The sequence below is a fragment of the Pleurodeles waltl genome, chromosome 6, assembly GCF_031143425.1.
Source record: "Pleurodeles waltl isolate 20211129_DDA chromosome 6, aPleWal1.hap1.20221129, whole genome shotgun sequence".
NCBI classification, from domain to species: Eukaryota; Metazoa; Chordata; class Amphibia; order Caudata; family Salamandridae; genus Pleurodeles; species Pleurodeles waltl.
In genome coordinates, this window is record NC_090445.1 from 30,446,515 (window position 1) to 30,466,980 (window position 20,466).

General features: G+C 50.2%; 1 protein-coding gene across 1 annotated transcript in view; it reads left to right on the forward strand.

The window, feature by feature from the left end:
- Positions 1-953: 953 nt before the first annotated feature.
- BARHL1 (BarH like homeobox 1) overlaps positions 954-20,466 on the forward strand; it is a 34,450-nt gene continuing 14,937 nt past the window's right edge. The window contains exons 1-2 of the mRNA XM_069237112.1: positions 954-2,478; positions 12,045-12,267. Of these exons, the coding sequence (XP_069093213.1) occupies positions 2,013-2,478; positions 12,045-12,267 (689 nt within the window). The 5' untranslated portion in view covers positions 954-2,012. The remainder of the gene's footprint in view (positions 2,479-12,044; positions 12,268-20,466) is intronic.

Here is a 20,466-nt window from a genome sequence, read left to right on the forward strand (position 1 = left end):
GGGTGCTAACCACAGAAAGAGCCCTCCAAGGTGGTGAGCCACAGAAGGAGTTCTCCGGGTGCTGACCACAGAAGGAGCTCCCTACAGAAGGAGCTCTCCAGGGTGCTGACCTCAGCCAGGAACTCAAAGGTGCTGATCACAGAAGGTGCTCGAAGTGGGGCTGGCCACAGAAGGAGCTCGGCCAGGGTGCTAAGCCACAGAAGGAACTCTCCGGGTGCTGACCACAGACGGTGCTCCCTACAGAAGGAGCTCGGCCAGGCTGCTGAGCCACAGAAGGCGCTCCCCTGGGTGCCGACCATAGAAGGAGCTCCCCAAGGTGATGACCACAGAATGAGCTGTCCTTGTACTGACCACAGAAGGAGCTGTCCTGGGTGTTGACCACAGAAGGAGCTCCCCTGGGTGCTGGCTACAGAATTAGCTCTCCTGTTACCAACCACAGAAGGAGCTGGCCAGGGTGCTGACCACAGACGCGCTCCCCTGGGTGCTGGCCACAGAAGGAGCTCTCCGTGGTGCTGACCACAGAAGACACTCCCCAGGGTGCTGAGGCACAGAAGGATCTCTACGGGGGGCTGGCCACAGAAGGAGCTCCCCTCGGTTCTAGCCACAGAAGGAGTTGTCCAGGGTGCTGACCACAGAAGGAGCTGGCCAGGGTGCTGACCACAGACGCGCTCCCCTGGGTGCTGGCCACAGAAGGAGCTCTCCGTGGTGCTGACCACAGAAGACACTCCCCAGGGTGCTGAGGCACAGAAGGATCTCTACGGGGGGCTGGCCACAGAAGGAGCTCCCCTCGGTTCTAGCCACAGAAGGAGTTGTCCAGGGTGCTGACCACAGAAGGAGCTCACCAGGGTGCTAGGCCACTGAAGAAGCTGTCCAGGGTGCTGGGCTACAGAAGGAGCTCTCCAGGGTGCTGGGCCCCAGGAGGTGATGAGCCACAGAGGGTGCCGAGCTAACAAGGCGCTGCAGGGGGGCTGTTGACCAGGGCGCAGCTCGTTCATGCTCAGTTGCAGCCTCCTTCCCAAGGAGCTAAGCCGGAGGAGGGCTGAAAAAAGCCAGAAAAGCCAGCTCTCTTCTGACCACCAGTCCAGGCTGGTTCTAGGCACTGGCCTCGTCTGGCCCACCCGGCCTGAGTCCACTTTCGACGCACACAAAGCCCTGATTTCCCCTCCTGAAGTTGGCACCGCAAGCTGGAGCTAAAGCCGTCTCCAGGTCACGTCGGTTCGGCCCAGTGACCCGGTTCTGGTCCACGTTCTGCTGCTAAGACAAAGCCCTGCTAGGAAAGCCCGGGCGGTTCTGGGACTCACTTCAACTTGGGAGCGGTCTGGGCGCGTCTCTCATCACCGGGATCTGACCACTGGATCAGTTCTAACCGGGCGAGAATCCTACCTGGGCCGCTGGAAGTGGTCCAACCCAGCCCGCTTCGTTGTGGCCCAGTTCGGGTGGCCCCCCAGTTCTGGACAAGTTCTACCCAATTCACATTGTTCTCATTTCTGGACCGGATCACGTGGCACTCGGTTCTGGACAAGGTCTACCCAGCTCACGTGGTTCTCACTTCTGGACAAGTTCTACCCAATTTACGTGGTTCTCACTGCTGGACACGTTCCAGCCCCTGGACGTGGTCCTCGTCCGAGCTGCCTCTGCTTGGTACCCCCCGGCTCCAGGGAGGCGCCCCGGCCTCGCCCCTGCTCCTGTGGCTCTGGTCAGGGACAGGCCCCAGGGTTGGGCTGTGCGCCCTCAGCCCTGAGTCCCGACAGCAGAGTTATCCAAAGGGCTGTAAGGATACCACCCTCCTGCGCCCACCCGGGTGGACGCCAAGAGCCCCCTAGGGCGTCCCTGCGCCCCCACATTCCTTCTTTTTTGGTCCTGGACTGACTAGGCCTGCAGCTTCGAGTCTAACTCCGCAGGGAGAGCCGCCCTGTGCCATGAAGGGCACCGGCACGAATTGTTAACCCTGCCACACGCACCGCGCCCTACAAGGACTCGTGGGCCCAATGACCCCCTGACAAGGCAGCAGCATGGAAGGGGGCACCGGCTTCGGCATTGACTCTATCCTGTCCCACAGGCCCGGGAGCCCGGCAGGGGGCAAGGGGGACACCCTGATGGGGGAGGGCAGGTCCCCCCTGGAGCTGAGCCCCGGCTCCGAGGGCAGCAGCGGATGTTCGCCCTCCTCCTCCCCGGGAAGGGAGTGCATGGAGGCGGGGGGCCCCAGGCACGGCGGCGCCCTGGGCATGGACTGCCCTCTGCCCCCTGGAGGGGCCCCCATCTCTGCCCCCTCTCAGTCCAGGACAGTTACCACCTCGTCTTTCCTCATCAGAGACATCCTGGCGGACTGCAAGCCCCTGGCCGCCTGCGCCCCCTACTCCAGCAACGGGCAGCCCACCCAGGAGCCTGTCCGGTGCCTGGTCAGCAGGGGGGCCGAGGACTTCAGAGACAAGCTGGAGAGAGGGGGGAGCAACGCCTCGTCCGACTCCGAGTACAGAGGTGAGGAGGGCAGAGCTGGTGGCGGAGGGGCGAGGGCTCCAGGTCCCACCCAGAGTAAAGGGGGTACAGAGAAGGCCAGGAGGGAGGAGTGAAGGGGTACGGAGGTGGGGGTCCCCCTCCACACATTACAGAAATGAAGAAGTACCGATGCCCGTTGGGGGGTAGCGCCTTGTCCTCCTAGAGTACGGAAGTGAGGTGGGTACAGAGGTCAGAAGGGGGTGGGGGCAGGTCTATGTCCTATGGAGGAGGGATGGGGCTCCTTGGGTACCGAGGTGAAGGGGTACGGAGGGGGACTCCTCGTACTATTACCAGTACCCAGGTGAGAGGTATAGAAGTGGGGGAGTGCGCCCCTTGAACGCGAAGTACGTAGGGGAGATGGTACAGGGGTGGGGGCCCCGAGATCAGAGTTATTCGGGGTCCGAGAGCAGCGGTAAGACGAGGTGAGGTGTCCAAGTTGTAGCCAGGAGGGGGTCATTCTGCGCAGATCTCCATCCGGCGACAGAAGCACATCGCAAATAAAAGAACCTTATTGGCCCCAGCACCATCTCAATAGTAAGATTTCCACTTTTAATAATGATAGTACGACTGTAAATATTTACAATAATAATATAGCGCTCATCTCACACACAACGGCCCCTTGGCGCCTACATATCTTGTGCCAGTGAAACCCAAGTTCCATGGGGGTCTTTTTACCGCGCATAATGCCCACAAGCATTTGCCACCTGCACCCAGAGCCTCGTCGCGTTCACGCGACTGCCCTTGGGCCCTTAAAGTCCCGGCTCTTCACCCCTTAGAGAACAGCACCGTGTGATCCTCGCATCGAGATCCCAAGCCAGTGTGGTTTATTAAAATTACAACAGGGTGCCTTTAAAGTTAGCCCCATGGGTTCCAAAGCGGAGGAGGGAAGCCAGCGGCTAGAGGCTCGGGTTTTGTAAAAGCGCTTTAATAGAGTACAAAGCATGGAATACAGAACATGGCGCTTTAAAAAAAAAAAACACAAGCAAAAGTGCAAAAAACATCTAGAAAGATGTCTAATCTTTAAAACAATCCGAGGTTTGGGGTCTGGGGCTGTCCCTGCCCGTAATATTTACCTGTCAGGGGTGGCTGTAAAGGGTTTAAGTGAGCACATACCGCCGTCTTGTAAATTGATAAAAAATAAATAAACGTAAACATCTAGTCAAAAAGAGCCCCTGCGGCCTCGGGGCGCCAGGTTGCGTGCGCTGTGAGTTTAGGCGAATATTAAACACATGCTTTATTTTTTCACGCACGTGTGCAGGGTCTAAAGATGCAGATGTTTACATTAAATTAAATGATGCGAGTCGACACCTCGCGCATCTATAGATGCAGCGGGGTGAGTTTTACATCCTGAGTTATTTCCAGCAGGTTCCTTCCTCCCCGAGGCGGCACATTGATGTATGGTCGGGATGCTCAGACCTACATACGACGTCTCAGGGCGAGCGCCTACTCCCCGAATGTAGGCAAAGGTGAGCTATTTATAAACCGGAAGGCGCCTCGGGATTGGTCGGCCCCGAGTTCTGCTTCCGAGTGCACCTTGCAGTAAATAATGACATTTTTAAAAATTAAAGCCTGCCCAAGAATCATGAAACCCGGGCAGTGCCCCGGCGGGTCGGGTGACATTTTTAAGACACTGTTTCATTGAGGGTCTATTGTTTTTTATGCCCAAGAACAAAGTAGGCGTCGGTCAGAGACACCACCTGCCCCCTGACACCTCAGCCACCCTCTTGGACTTTTGTTTAGAATCCATCCCCGCTCGAATAATTAATGGCCTCATTAATTATCCAAGAGCTGCTCTTTCCGACAAGAGCCTACAAAGTGCTTCCAAGAGGCAGATCTCTTCCAGGCGCTTGGGCGCCGCGATACGTCCGGGGTTTGTGGGTGTGACACTAAAATCTATACCATGTACTCGAGTAGACCTGAGCTTGGGCCCCCGAGCCAATATACCCCAAGAACCAGACATGTTGTTTCAAGGTTCCCTGTGCATTCTCCTATATGCAGAATACGGCGCATTCTCGGCGCACCCTCCCATAAACAGGATTATTTGTGTTACACTGGAAGCTTTACAAAAATGAAGCCTGGGGCCAGTCGAGGGTCACGCTATGGGACTGAAGAGGGAATTTAACAGGAACAGGTCAGTTTCTACGAACATACACAGCTCGTATCCACAATTACAGGCGATGCCGGGTAAAGCGATTGCACTAGGATCACAGGTTTGCTGACCTTTGTCGACGCCGGGATTAAGGCGTGTGAAGATTAGAAACCCACCCGCCGGGTTGCGTATGTCTTCGGCTTTGACATTCTATACCCCCATTTCGCTACATCCGTGCTAATGTTTTCGAGGTCACCATGTGTGATTTAATGCACAGTACAGACGGCATCATCTTTCCGTGGAGTGCAGCGTATGCTTTTTCACGAGGATTCCCCACTGCCGTTAGGGACAACGTTCAGCTCTATACATGATATATATATATATATATATATATATATATATATATTTGTTTTTTTCATTTTGTTTCTGTTGGTTTTTGTAGCTCTGCAGATGCTCAAAGCGCTATTCCCGAATTACCTGAACACAGAGACTTTATGTTTTTAATAAAATACCCCCAACTACAAAGCGATCAAGCAGTTAGATTCACAAAAAAAGTGTATTTCTTTATTCCCGGCATCCCAAGGCGACACCAGGATGCTCTCTCACCTCTAGGCGCCGGTATCCCCACCAGGCAGGAGTTGTGAAGGGCCAATGCGTGTGTTTCTTCAGACCACCCCGGGAAGTCACGAGGACACAACACCTTTTCTTGGTGGAAGGCCCGGGGTCCACTCCTCTCCAGTACATCAGCACTGAAAAGTTCGTGCAATAACACGTAATGCCTCCTGTAAGCCGGGGGGCTCGGCCCTGCCCCGCGTGGGGCACAGGACCAAATAGTTGCGTCTTAAACTGTTCCGCGGTCGTTCGGCGAGGTACAGGCGCCCACGAGAGAGGACGGGCGTGAAACACGAGGCTAAAACCACAATAACCTCGGTGGAAGCTTGTAACTAGACAAAGGAGGAGATTCTCCATAGAAATTTTGTTTTAAAAGAAGGAACTACATAGCCCATATTAATATATATATATATATATATATATATATATATATATATATAGCGCCTCGAGGATTGTGCATATTTCTTTTCTGCAGAGCTACAAAAAACAGCAGAGAATATATAGATATTCTCTGCTGGTCTTTGTGTGTGTGTGTGTGTGTATATATAGATATAGATATATTATTTGCTGATATATATATATATATATATATATATATATATATATATATATATACAAAAACTATCTGCTTGTTTTGTATAATGTATATATATATATATATATATATATATATATATATATATATTCTTTTTTGGTATTTGTAGCTCTGCAGAAACACACACGGACCGTTATTCCTGGATAACCTGGATAAACACAGAACCTTTATGTTTTTAATGAAAATACCCCTGATGACAAAAATCACAGAGCGAGATTAAACAGATTTACATAAAAAATAAATAAAAATCGTAGAACAGCCCGTCCAAGCTAAAGTCACTTTCTATATGTTCCAATTGTGATCCGGAAAATTTTAGGCAAAGTTCACGGATTCAGTAAAATATTAATAATAATCATACGGAGAAGACGACGAATGACAATTACAAAATATTTTTTTAAACTACCGTGAAGAAAAATAATATAATCTGTGTTGCAAAAAAATATATTTTCTGATATTTAGTCATCTTTCCTAACTCGAACGTGTCTGTCTGTAAAATCTGATGCTGCGCGGGAAACCTTCGTATGAAAAATGGACAGCAGAAAAAGATGAGACTGAGCACCTCAGGAGCGCCGCAGGACATAGCGCCTTGAAGACACCCGCCAGGCGCTTTCTATGCAGTAACATCGGGGTGCGCCTGGCGGGCCTTGGGAAACGGAATCAGAAAGTGATTCGTTTCCAAAAGGAACCAAAACAAGACACGGATGCCAGTTACCAAAGGTCTTAGCATTAAAAAAAATACAATCCTGTCATTCCGGAGCCTTGTAGCGCCGCTTAAAAAGGCGCTTTAAATGCATCGTGCGCCCGGACACCTCTCTGGTACCCGCGGGGTGCCCTTGGGGTAACTCAGGGCTCAGTCTGCGCCATCAGAGGCCAACCTGTCCAAAGAGCGCTTTTATACAAACACACACAGTCCTCGGAGAGAGGAGCTATACCCAGGTGGGGGTGTTGGGGGGGGGGGGGGGGGCAGTGACCTCCTACGGGGCTGCTGGGAAGGGGTGTTTTGGGGCCGGTTGGGTGTATTTTACTCACATATTTCAGTCACTATAAACTTAAATATTGACTTCAGGGCCCCAGCCGGGCATTAAGTCCCTGTACCCGCCCGCCCCAGTAATAACCTCTTTATACTTCGCTCGAGCCTGTACAGACACGAGGGTCAGGGAATAATGCGCTTTTTTCTCCCACAGCATCCAAGCGCTATAGGCAGCGTGTGTTTTCCAAAGAGAAAGTGCTGGTGGTAGGGGTGCTGGGTGAGCGCCTACAGGACTTCTGGGAAGGGGTGTTTTGGGGGTGGCTGGGTGTATTTTACACACACATTTAAGTCACTGTAAACTTCTGCAATCTCTATGAAAACCTCTTCGATGGACCGCTTTAAATGTTGACTTTAGCCCCCCAAGGTGGGCATTAAGTCCCTGTAACCGCCTGCCCAATAATAACCTCGTTAACCTTCGCTCTAGTGTGTCCGGACACCAGGATCAGGAATAATGCGCTTTCAAGGCGCCTTGCCCAGCGCATCCAAGCGCTGCAAGGAGCTTGTGTTTAGCGAACAGAAAGTGCTGTACTCGTGAAATCAAAGCAGGCTGATTAGGGGGGCGGGGGGCAAAGGGTGGGGGTGATGAGATCTGAGTACAGAGGGGTGGGGGGCACTGGGCGGGTTGTTCCGTCTCTATCTGGCTCGTTAAGTCTCTGGGCTTGAAGCCGGAGTGAGTTCCCCGGTGGCTCAATTAAACGGATTATTGTCCCCCAAAGAGAGAATGTAGACACCCCCCCCCCCCCCCCCCCCCCCCAAAAGCCCAAAGACAGCCGCCCCCACCTTTCCCACCCCAGAGTTTGCCCGGGCTCAGCTGAATCTGCCATAAACCGCTATAAAACCCCTTCTGAGGCCACGATCTGTGGCGCCCGGCGCGGGGTGAGCGCTTTATATCATAGTGTAAGGAGTCTGTGACACAAGGTACACAATCACACACAGACACGGACTTGTACACAAACACACTCACACACAGACCTGCACACACCAACCCTCAACATACACAGAGTAACCGCTTTATATCATTGATAGTGTAAGGACTGTGTGATGCAAGGTACACACTCAGACACATACACTATAAACACACACACTCACACACACACACTATACACACACACACACACACACAGAGTCCTGCACACACCAACTCTCAACATACACAGAGAGTAACCGCTTTATATCACAGATAGTGTAAGGGCTGTGTGATGGAAGATACACACTCATGCACATACACTCTACACACATACACTCACACACACACACTATACACACACACACACACTCACACACAGACCTGCACACACCAACCCTCAACATACACAGAGAGTAACCGCTTTATATCATACATAGTGTAAGGACAGTGTGATGCAAGGTACAGACTCACACACATACGCTATACACACACACGCTCACACACACACACTATACACACTCACACACACACAGACCTGCAGACACCAACCCACAACACACACAGAGAATAACCGCTTTATATCCAAGATATTGGTGTAAAATAGGGAGTGTGATACAAGGTACACACACACGGACACACACACATACACACACTCACACACACTATACACAGACCTGCACACACCAACCCACAACACTCACACAGAGTAACCGCTTTATATCATAGATAGTGTACGTTCTGTGTGATGCAAGGTACACACACACCCACGCCGACACTATACACAGACGTGCACACTCCAACCCACAACACACACAGAGTAACCGCTTTATATCCACGATAGTGATGTCAAAGGAGTGTGTGATACAAGGTACACACACATGCACTATACAAAGACCCGCAAATACAACCCACAACACACCCAGGGAGTAACCGATGTATAATCATAGATAGTGGTGTAAAAGGGGAGTGTGATACAAGGTACACAAACACACACACTCTCACCCACACCGACTGCGCGCGCGCACACACACACTGGTACGATACGCGCGCACACCGACCAACAGACACACACATACAGGCACAGAGTACCCGCCTTATATCCGGGACTGCGGTGTACAGAGGTTGTGATACAACTGTGCACACACAGAGACAGGCACACGGACACACAGACACGTGTACCACACAGAGCCGCATGCCTATACACACAGGCAGACACGCACATACAAACACACCTGTATAGAAAGGCAGCCTCGTGCATACACATACACAATCACACATTTACACACACCTACTGACACACACAAGTGGTCGCACATATAGATACTTAGACGTGAACACAGGAAGACACACACTGACGCGCACACATGCACACGATGTTAGAGACAGGGAGAGACGCACGCACACAGACACCTGTGAAGACACACAGACACACAGGACATAGACACATACAGACAGACGCAGGCACACTCAATCAACACAGAGAGACACAAAAAAGAGGCGTTAACCTATACTGTCACAGACACAGTTACACAAACAAACACAGACACATACTCACACGCAGACACCCATATACTGACACACACAGACTTTCAACTACAGGAACACACAAACACACGCAAGTCACACACACAGTTGCACAAACAAACACAGACACAAACTCGCACGCAGACACCCATATACTGACACACACAGGATTTCAACCACAGGAACACGCAGACACACGCAAACACATACAGACACACACAACACAGAGACACAGACCTACACAAAGAAAAGAGGCATTTACCCACACACAGTTACACCGACACATACACTCACACACAGTTACACAGCCTAAACGAGAGAGGTGTGATTCCGCCCCCCTCCCACACACACCTCTCCCCAGCTCGGGACACACATCTCGATACCTCACGGTGTAGCTCATTGTCACCTTGGGTTTCTGGTGGCACACAAATGACCCACGAGCCGAGGTCCGGCACTTACAGGTCTCCAGGGCCTCGAGGCGCCCCCACCGCAGTAACAAGTCATGACTTGTGCATGTTTATACCCCATGGGGAGGGGGCACTCTGCCCTTATTAAAGATTACAAGTTGTAATTCACAGACTGACATTACTCATTCGGAATCAGTCGTCTGTGCAGTAACACTCCCCACGCGTGCATATAGAGTGACCCACGCGTCTGTCTGCGTGACACGCACGCGCTGAAAGGGACACGTGTGCGCCTTTAAAAACACGTCATTTTTGGAAGGTGCTGGGCGCAGGGACATTCTTTGGGGCTCCAGCTGCCCCATAAAGGTGTCATCTCTGTACACGAGTGACAGGAGGTGTGTCCCTGCGATGTCACACAAGGACCGTAGCGCTGCGACGCTAGACGCATCATATAATGCTGCTAGAGTGACTGAGGACGCATGTACATTGGACAACATGGCGGCGTGTGAGGACAGAGAGCCCGAGAAGAAGTGAGAGTCGGACAAACACACTCATTTACACACCCTCACTGTGCCCTTTGGTGGCGTAAGGAGTAACTTCCGGTGCTTCTGCACTCAGTGAGTTAGAGACGGACTAACTCAATCACCCAAGTGCTCACTGGTTTAAAAGGTGACTTTCCCTGTGGTCAGATGGCCGCTGCCTCAGTCTGTTTCTTTGGGCTTAGAGTCTAGGGAGATCTGCCGTCCTGAATTTGCCGGGACAGTCCCGGTTTTTAACTAGCTGTCCCGGCAAATTTGGCTTATGTCCCGGTTTTTGGAGAGGTCGACTGAAAACAGTGAAAGGCAGTTTTAGGTGTTCTAGAGCTGGGATGGTTAGCTAGTTAGCAGTTTTATTAACAGGTATGATGCTGGTTTTAAAAATGATATTTTATGTCCTTTCATAGCGCCTCTTCTGCGCTCCTATTTTGATGGGAGCTGTCATTCTGCGATGCTCCGTCCATGTAAAATTGTAGTTCTCCTTCTATTTTGGAAAATGGCCCGTTTTTTGGTTCTCAAGATCTGGTCACCCCTAGCTCAGCGCCAAGAAGCCTCTTAGCTGCTGAACGAAGCGCTATTATTAATACTAAAGACACCCCAGGGCCCGGGCAGGCCCGTAGCCGCTGACAAGGAGGCCCCCCCAGGTCACTGCGGGGGACCCCCACGCAGCCACACGTGCACGGACACACCGAGCCACCCTTTGCAGTCCCCGCTTCTCTTTTCCGGCTTCGTGTTTCTTTTCTCTGATCACAGCTGTCGCTTCCGATTCCTTTCTTCCGCCCACTTCTCTTTTTCTTTTTGTCCGTCTTTTTTTAGTTCACGTAAGTTTATTTTTTTCCCCTGCCGTTCTGCATTGATTTCTGTCCTCCTGTTCTTCGTATTCCGTATTTCATAATTCTTTCTGTCAGATTTGTATCTTTCTGCTTCTGTCTCCTTTCCCTTGTTCTGCAATTTAGTTTCACTTTTCTTTCCTTCGCACGTTTTTCCTTCAGATTTCATGTAGTTTCTATTTAAAAAAAATAATTATAGCCGGCCTTTCTGTGGCGTTCTTTTCATCGCTGTATCAGTGTTTTTTTCCGATTTACTCTTTCCTTCTTGTGTTTTTTCTAAGTATTTCTCTGGAGTCCTTCTGTTTTCTTGTTCTTTGTTTGTTTTCGGGTATCTCGTTGTTCTTTGTCGTACTCACTCTGACCTTTCGCTTTCATCCTCCCTTCCCTTTACCGTCCGACTTCCCCTCTTTTTCATTTTTCTTCTCTTCTTAGTTTTTTCTACAACCTTCTACTACCTTTTAATTTTTGTTTTCCCCTTTCTTCTCCGCGCTCCTCTCCCCTCCTCTCTCACGTTCCGCTTTCTCGCTTTATCTCTTCCTTTCTCTATCCTGCTTCTGCTTTTCGATTTTATTCATCTATTTTCCTATTTTCTCAAAGTTATTATTCGTGTTTTCCTAGTTTCTCACTGTTAATATTCGTGTTTATTTACTTGAATTCATTCTTCATCTATTTTCCTAGTTTCACAGTTATTCTTCGCATTTTCCTAGTTTCTCACTGTTATTTTTCGTATTTATTTCCTTGTCTTTTTTTCTTCATCTATTTCTCCAAGTTTCACACCGTTAATTTTCCAGGTAATTTTCTTGCATTTCCTTCTTTTTCTTCCGGTCTTTACAGTCTGTTCATCTTTCTTTCTCTCTTTTCACTTCATTCCCTATTGCCTTCGAGTTCTCCTATACTCTTTGTTTTTTCTTTTACCCGCACTTTAGTATATTCCTGTTTCTCTTTCCCTTATCTTTATTTGAATTGCCTTTGATAAATTCCCCCCGGACCCCCTCTGACCTGGCGCCCCTTATCTTTGCAGTGAAGGAGGAGGGGGACCGCGAGATCTCCAGCTCCAGGGACAGCCCCCCGGTGCGGCTGAAGAAGCCCCGCAAAGCCCGCACCGCTTTCACCGACCACCAACTGGCCCAGCTGGAGAGGAGCTTCGAGAGGCAGAAGTACCTGAGCGTGCAGGACAGGATGGAGCTGGCGGCATCCCTGAACCTGACGGACACACAGGTCAAGACCTGGTACCAGAACCGCAGGTGAGACCTAGAACCCGGCCTAGAACCACAGGGAGGGGGGCTGGGGTGAAACAGGATAGGATGGAGCTGGCAGCATCCCTGAACCTGGCGGACACACAGGTCAAGACCAGATACCAGAACCGCAAGTGAGACCTAGAACCCAGCCTAGAACCACAGGGAGGGGCAGGGGTGAAACATGACAGGATGGAGCTGGCGGCATCCCTCAACCTGACGGACACACAGGTCAAGACCTGGTACCAGAAACGCAGGTGAGACCTAGAACCCAGCCTAGAACCACAGGGAGGGGATAGGGGTGATACAGGAGAGGATGGAACTGGCGGCATCCCTCAACATGACGGACACACAGGTCAGGACCTGGTACCATAACCGCAGGTGAGACCTAGAACCCAGCATAGAACCACAGGGAGGGGGCAGGGGTGAAACAGGACAGGGTGGAACTGGTAGCATCCCTCAACCTGACGGACACACAGGTCAAGACCAGATACCAGAACCGCAGGTGAGACCTAGAACCCAGCCTAGAACCACGGGAGGGGAGCAGGGGTGAAACGGGACAGGATGGAGTTGGCAGCATCCCTGAACCTGACGGACACACAGGTCAAGACCTGGCACCAGAACCGCAAGTGAGACCTAGAACCGCAACCTAGAACCACAGGGGGCAGGGGTGAAACAGGACAAGATGGAACTGGCAGCATCCCTGAACCTGACGGACACACAGGTCAAAACATGGTACCAGAACCGCAGGTCGGACCTTGACCTGCAGATGAGACCTAGAACCACAGCCTATAACCACATGGAGGGGGGCAGGGGTGAAACAGGACTGGATGGAGCTAGAGGCATCCCTTAACCTGTCGGACACACAGGTCAAGACCTGGTCCCAGAACCACAGGTGAGACCTAGAACCGCAGCCTAGTACCACAGGGAGAGGGCAGGGGTGAAACAGGACAGGATGGAGCTAGCAGCATGCCTCAACCTGACGGACACACAGGTCAAGACCTGGTACCAGAACCATAGGTGAAAACTAGAACCGCAGTCTAGAACCATATGTAGGTGCAGAGCTGAAACAGGACAGGATAGAGCTAGCGACATTCCTCAACCTAACAGAAACACAGGTCAAGACCTGGTACCAGAATGGCAAGTGAGACCTAGAACCGCAACCTAGACCCACAGGAAGGGGACAGGAGTGAAACAGGACAGCGTGGACCTCGCAGCATCCCTCAGCCTGACAGACACACAGGTCAAGACCTGGTAACAGAATCGAGGAGTGACCTAGAACCACAGCCTAGAAAAACAGGAGTAGGGCAACAGTGTAACAGGAAGGATGGAGCTGTCAGCATCCCTCAACCTGCCGGCCACACATACCAAAACCGCAGATGAGACCTAGAATCGCAGCATAGAACCGCAGGAAGGGGGCATGGGTGAAACAGGACACAATGGAGCTGGCGGAATCCCTCAACCTGATGGACACACAGGTCAAGCCCTGCTACCAGAACCGCAGGTGAGATCTGGAACTGCAGCTTAGGACCGCAGGAAGGGGGCAGGGGTGAAGCAGGACAGGATGGAGCTGTCAGCATCCCTCAACATGAGGGAAACGCAGGTCAAGATCTGGTACCAGAACTGCAGGAGAAGTCTAGAACCGCAGCCTAGAACCATATGTAGGTGCATAAGTGAAACAGGACAGGATGGACTTGTCAGTATACCTCAACCTGATGGATACACACATCAAGTCCTGGTACCAGAACCGCAGGTGAGACCTAGAACCACAGAGTAGAACCATGAGGGTGGGAGGAGTGAAACAGGACAGGATGGAGAAAGCCTCACCCTTCACCCTGAGGGACACATAGATCAAGACCTGGTGCCAGAACCGAAGGAGAGACCTAGAACCACAGCGAAGCTTAGTAGAGATATGACCAGGCAGAGATGGGGCATCTTTCAACCTCTCTTATACCAAGGTGAGGAGATACTACTGCAGCCCTAATTGGCACCTAGAACCCTAAAAAACTAAGGGCAAGAGCTCAGAACTACAGCCCAGAGCAGGAATGGGAATTGAGAGCAAGAATGTGAGTGGACAGCATGAGCTGGTGAAAAGCCGCCACATTCCAGGGACAACGCCACAAGCTAGTATCAGCGCTAGAGGAAATACCTAGCGCAATGGTCCAGAGCCCCTAAACAAATATACATTTTAAGGAGTAAACACGAGGAGATGGCGAGGGGGTGTGGCTGGTAGCATTCTCGAAGATGAGCCCCGTCCTGCTGAAGAACTGAGGCCCATATTTATCATTTGTTAGCCCTGCATTTGCGCCGCTTTTTTACGCAAAAGCGGTGCAAACTTACAAAATACAATTGTATTTTGTAAGTTTGCGCCGCTTTTGCGTTAAAAAATGACGTAAATGTGGTGCTAAAAAAGTATAAATATGGGCCTGAGTTTTTTAGATGCTCCGGTGGGGCAGGACCCTCAATCACAAACGCAAACCACCCTGCATGGCTTTGCATGGCCTCATAGAAATGGAGTAAGACAGGTCGCTACGTTGCCTTACTTTGTGTCAAGGGGGTGTTCCATGGGCATTGTGGTGAGTTCTCCCACGCAACACCAATGGATTTTGATGCTGGCTTAGATTTACAAAATCACGTAAACCTGGGACAACGACAAAACCTTACGCCTCCCCAGAGCAGGCGTAACAGGGACACATGTTTCCATTTCTCCTCATTTTTTTTTCTTTCCATGTGAGCTACAGAGTAGAATGAGAAAAAAGCCTCCATGGATTTCCTGCACAAAAACAATGCGCCATGGCGTATGGGTGCCTGTGTTGGCACTGGGCACCATCTTGTGCACTGGCGCTGGCTGAAAGAACAAGCGTGCACTGTACCTCGTAAATAAGGTGCATTCCTGCCCTTTCGATTTCGCGTAGAGCAGCTCAGCAAATAGGTTTGCAACACTGCCAAGCGTCAAATCTTTTCTAAAGAGACCAGACCAAGAGAATAGAATACCAGGACTGCGTCCCAGAAACCAGAACCAGAGTCTAAAACCAGAGTCCAGCACAAGAACAAAGTGACCCAGTTCAGAGACCAGATCCTACAGACCAAGGCTAAGAGAGCAGAACTCAGAGTCCAGAGAACGGACACCAGAACCACAACCAGGGGCCACAGCCCAAGAAGTCAAGAACCAGAGCCGAGAACTGAGTCCAGCTCAGAACTAGAAACCAGAAGGCAGAGGTCACATTCCAGAGTTTACAACCAAAGGTGATCAGGAACCTGGTCCAGAGGTCAACGCCAGAACTTAAAAAGCAGAAGCCGTAATCAGAGAACAGAGCCTAGAACTCGGGCCCCAGACACCAGAACATAGAGAAGAGACAGAGAACACAAAGTGGAGCCTAGAACCTCGACGTGTCAGAGGACAGCTAGAGGTCTGTGTCCTGACCTAGAACCCACGTCACAGGAATCTGAATACAGAAATAAGAATCTAGAAGAGGCAGAACATGGAACAACCGGGGCCAAGAGCCCAGAACCAAACATCCCAGCTAGATCCCAGAAGCTGAGCTTGGAGTTTAGAGCGAGAGCCTGGAACCAAAGCACCGGGTGAGGATAGTACCGGGGAGGAATTAACAGGGGGGAGGGGTGAAATATCTATTTCTGACCAGCAGGTCAAGAGTTAAAGCTTGGACCCAGAATCAGACCCAAGGGCCGGACCCAGAGTCTAGCACTCGAGGAAATAGGTAGAAGGCTCTGTAGGGAACAAACAATGTGAAAGGTGGCATCCCTGGCTGAAATCAGGTACCGGTGTTAGACAGGGGACTTGGTGATCGGAGCCCAGAAAGAGCTCAGGGGGTCAGTGACGCGAGGTCAGGGGCGTTGGCGAGAGAGAGCGGGGTCCAGTGACTAGAGAGAGGAGAACCCAAGGAGAATGGAGGAGAGAGGGAAACATCTGGAGGGGAGAGGGGCGGGATCCAGTGACTGGAGAGAGGAGAACCCAATGAGAATGGAGGAGAGAGGGAAACATGTGGAGGGGAGAGAGGGCGGGGTCCAGTGACTAGAGAGAGGAGAACCCAAGGAGAATGGAGGAGAGAGGGAAATATCTGGAGGGGAGAGAGGGCGGGGTCCAGTGACAAGAGAGAGAAGACTAGGAGCATGGAGGAGAGAGGGAAACATCTGGAGGGGAGAGAGGGCGGGGTCAAGTGACTAGAGAGAGGAGAGGACAAGAAGCATGGAGGAGAGAGGGAAATATCTGGAGGGGAGAGAGGGCGGGCGCGAGAGATGGACAAGAGAGACAAAGGCAGAGAGAGGAAAAGAAAGAGAGGAAGAAAAACAGTAGAAGCGGAGAGCCAGGGAGAGAAAAAGACGAAACAGATAGGGAAAGAAATACAAAACTAAAAGAAACGATAGAGAAAGAAGAAAAGAAAAGAAAAGGGAAAGAGAAGGAGAAAGAGAAGGAGAAAGAGAGAGCTTGAGAGTGAATTAGAAGAGAAAGAAAGAGAGATAGCCTGTGAAAGCAGAAGAGAAGGAGGAAGCCGGAAAAAGAATGTAAGAGGAAGAGAAAAGGGGAAAGTGAAAGAGACAGCGTGGAAGAGAAAGCAGGAAGACAACGAAAGAAGAAAAGGAGAAAGAGAGTCTGGGTGTAAGAGGGTAGAAAAGGAGAAAAAGAAAGACTGAAAGAGAGAAAGAGAACAAAAGACAGAAAGAGATAGCCGGTGAGAGGAGGAGAGGAGAAGGAGAAAGACAGAAAGAAAAAGAGAACGCGAAAGAGACGCCATGGAAGAGAAAGCCCGAAAGCGAACAAAAGAAAAGACGAAGAGAAAAAGAGAGAGTCTGGGAGTTAAAGAGGAGAGAGAGCGAGATACTGAGAAAGGGAAAGAAAAAGAGGAGGAGAAGAAAGAGAAGGACAGAAAGAAGACGAAAGAGAAAGAGCACAAGGGAAGGAGGAAGAGGCGAGGAAGGGGAAGGATAAAGTGTCCGAGGGCCGAGGCTGCGCACAAACCAGGCTCGGACTGGGGCGGAGGCTCGGCCCGGGCCCCAGGGACGAGCCATGTGGCCAAAAGGGCCAGTGTGGAACTCGTAAAGGCGCACCGTGTGGGGCCAGTGTGGAACGCGTAAAGACGCGCAGTGTGGAACGCTTAAGGACGCGCCGTGTGGGGCCAGTGTGGAACGTGTGAAGACGCCCCTGTGGCCTATGTGGAACGCGTAAAGACGCGCCGTGTGGGGCCAGTGTGGAACGTGTGAAGACGCCCCTGTGGCCTATGTGGAACGCGTAAAGACGCGCCGTGTGGGGCCAGTGTGGAACGCGTAAAGACGCGCTATGTGGGGGACTTTGCAAGGTGTGGGGGGCTGCAGGCGCCTCTTTTAACAGATGGAGCGGGGCCATCGGACAGGTATGCTACCGAGGGGTCAGCTCCCCCCCCCCCCCCCCAAAAAAAAAGGCCCCCCACGACCCCATCACCACCGCGCCCGGGACTCGTCTATTTACATAGGGGAAATGAAATCCACATATTTCTGCTAATAAATCAGATCAAACCCTGCCAGGAGGAGCGGGGATGGGGGCATTAACTACCATTAATTCACGGCTGATCACGTGATTGGAGCGGGTATGGAATTAATGACTCCACGAGGGCAGAGGGCATTAACTACCATTAATTCACGGTTGATGACGTGACTGAGGGCGGGTCTAGGATTAATGAGTTCACGAGGACAGAGAGCATTAACTACCATTAATTCACTTCTGATCCCGTGACTGGAGGGGCTCTGGAATTAATGACTCCACGAGGACAGGGGAATAAACTGCCAATAATTCACGGCTGATCCCGTGGTTGGGGGGGGGGGGGGGGGGGTCTGGCATTGATGGGATTGATGATTCCAGGAGGACAGAGGACGTTAACTACGATTAATTCACGGCTGATCACGTGACTGGGGGCAGGTCTGGACTTAATGACTCCAGCAGGAGAGAGGACATTAACTACCAATAATTTACGGATCAGCCCCTGACTAGGGGCGCGTCTGGAATTAGTGACTCGACGAGGGCAGGGGGCATTAACTTTAACTACCATTAATTCACGCTGATCACGTGAATAAGGGTGGGTCTGGAATTAATGGCTAAACGAGGACAGAGGGCATTAACTACCAATAATTCACGGCCGATTCCCTGACTGAGGGCGGGTATGGGATTAATGACTCCACGAGGTGTTTCGACAAACCTCAGGAACGTTTGTTAGGTGGACAGACTTTGTGGTTCCTGAAAGGATGCCCGCCCTCATGTTTGTGGGTTGTTGTTGTCTGTGTGTCGGACCCCCTGACCTCTGACCCCGGCGCCCCTATCATCACTACAGACCCTCTTACAGACTTTCTAACACAAACATCCGCCGGCGGAGGCCGGAAGGGTACCTTAAGTAAACACACCGGCACAACACATTGGCCCATTAATATTGCATAGCAATTACTGCGTCGCGCATGCATAATTAACACCAGTTACAGTAATTACACAATTATTATAATTATAAATAATTTACAGCTGGAAATGGGGAGGCAGGCGGCCGCTGCCAGGCTGACACATTAAACAGATTTATTACACAGTCCTTTCTGACATCTCCAGAGCTCACTCTAGGCAGACTCGCGGAATTAAAGAGGCGCACCTTTAATTCCCACCTCCGGCCTCTCGTTCTTAATTACCGTCGATCTCCTTTCTTTAAAAACCCGGCCCTGCTCGTTTCCGTCCTGGGCCCACATTTTGGGGCTGGACTCTTAGTTTCTTCGTACTGCTTCCTTCACCGTCTGCCTCACAGATGAATTATTAAATTGATGTTTTTTGACAGCTGACATCACACACATTTCATCAAGTTTCAAGAGCGTTTTCGTGGAACAATAAATATTTGACTCGAACAAATGGCATCACAAACAAAGGGGGCGAGTTAAGAAAAAACGTGTTGTAAAAACGAATGCAATTTAATAATGATAGAAATTAGACGCTGCACAGAAATCAGTGCTGCACATCAGGAAAAAACGAAAGTTTGAAAAACAGGATTGAGGCGTCACAGGCATTGGGAGAAAGTGAATACACTCTTATTAAAATCACAAATAATAAACATATTGTCACTTAACTGCCTTCTATATGCCAGGGATTATTGTGTAATAATATACCCGGCGTTACCCCCACCTTCCCAGCAAAAAAACATCTGTACACCAACTTCGGCAGGACAGTTTCCAGGGGCTCGGCCGAATTATGAGAACTCAAGACACGTCCCATATGGATCACCTCAATGTACTTTGTTAGCGAGACGAAAGGGCGAGTTAAACCCTCGCCGCTGACATCCGATGTGATTTTTGCTAGAGCCTCTCAGCCTTACAACCTTCTGAAGCCGGCAAACCGAGAAACAATACATCCGGTACATGTAACTCCTGACATTTACAGCGCTTAGCGAAGGCACCGTTGTGGTTCGCAGCGCTATATATGTAAAGAAATTATTAGGATGAGTTGAAGACTGTGCTGTATATGATATCATATATGTACGTTAATACATAGATAGATAGATAGATAGATAGATAGATAGATAGATAGATAGATAGATAGATAGATAGATAGATAGATAGATAGATAATGTGTGCGTGTATGTGTGTAGATAGATAAATAGATGGATTTTCATCACTCCTGTGAATTTCTTCAAATATTTTGCCCTACAAAATTAACCCATCAGTCTGATATTACCGTGCTCTGTATTCAGAAATCTAAACTTTCTGTCTTTTTAAATGAACCTTGCAACGAGCAGCTGCTAGGCCCTCCCTTCTGCAAACCAATGCCCCTTAACACATAAATAAGAGAATAGGGTGGAGAGATTTGGGGGGGGCAGAGATGGTAAGTGGAATAAACGATTTATTTGTGTTTTCCAGTACAGTGCACACTCTTGGGCAATGAGCTGTTCAGAAAAATTTAAAAAAAGTATAAAATAAATTAAAATCAGATACAAAGGTAGAAGGCCCGGGTCTGCATTATAGAAAATGTGCATCTTTGTGGAAAAAACATGATACATTTTTTTCGTTTTTTGCTGCTTGTGTTGTGCGACAAACAGGATAAATATGTCTTTGCATTTTTTCTGTGTATATAAAATGTTCTGTTTTCAAATTTGAAATATGTGCACGTGTTTGAGGTAAAATCAGTATATTTTATTATATAAGCAGATGGGTTAAATATTTTTAAATTCTTATTCCCGGGCGAGAATGCTA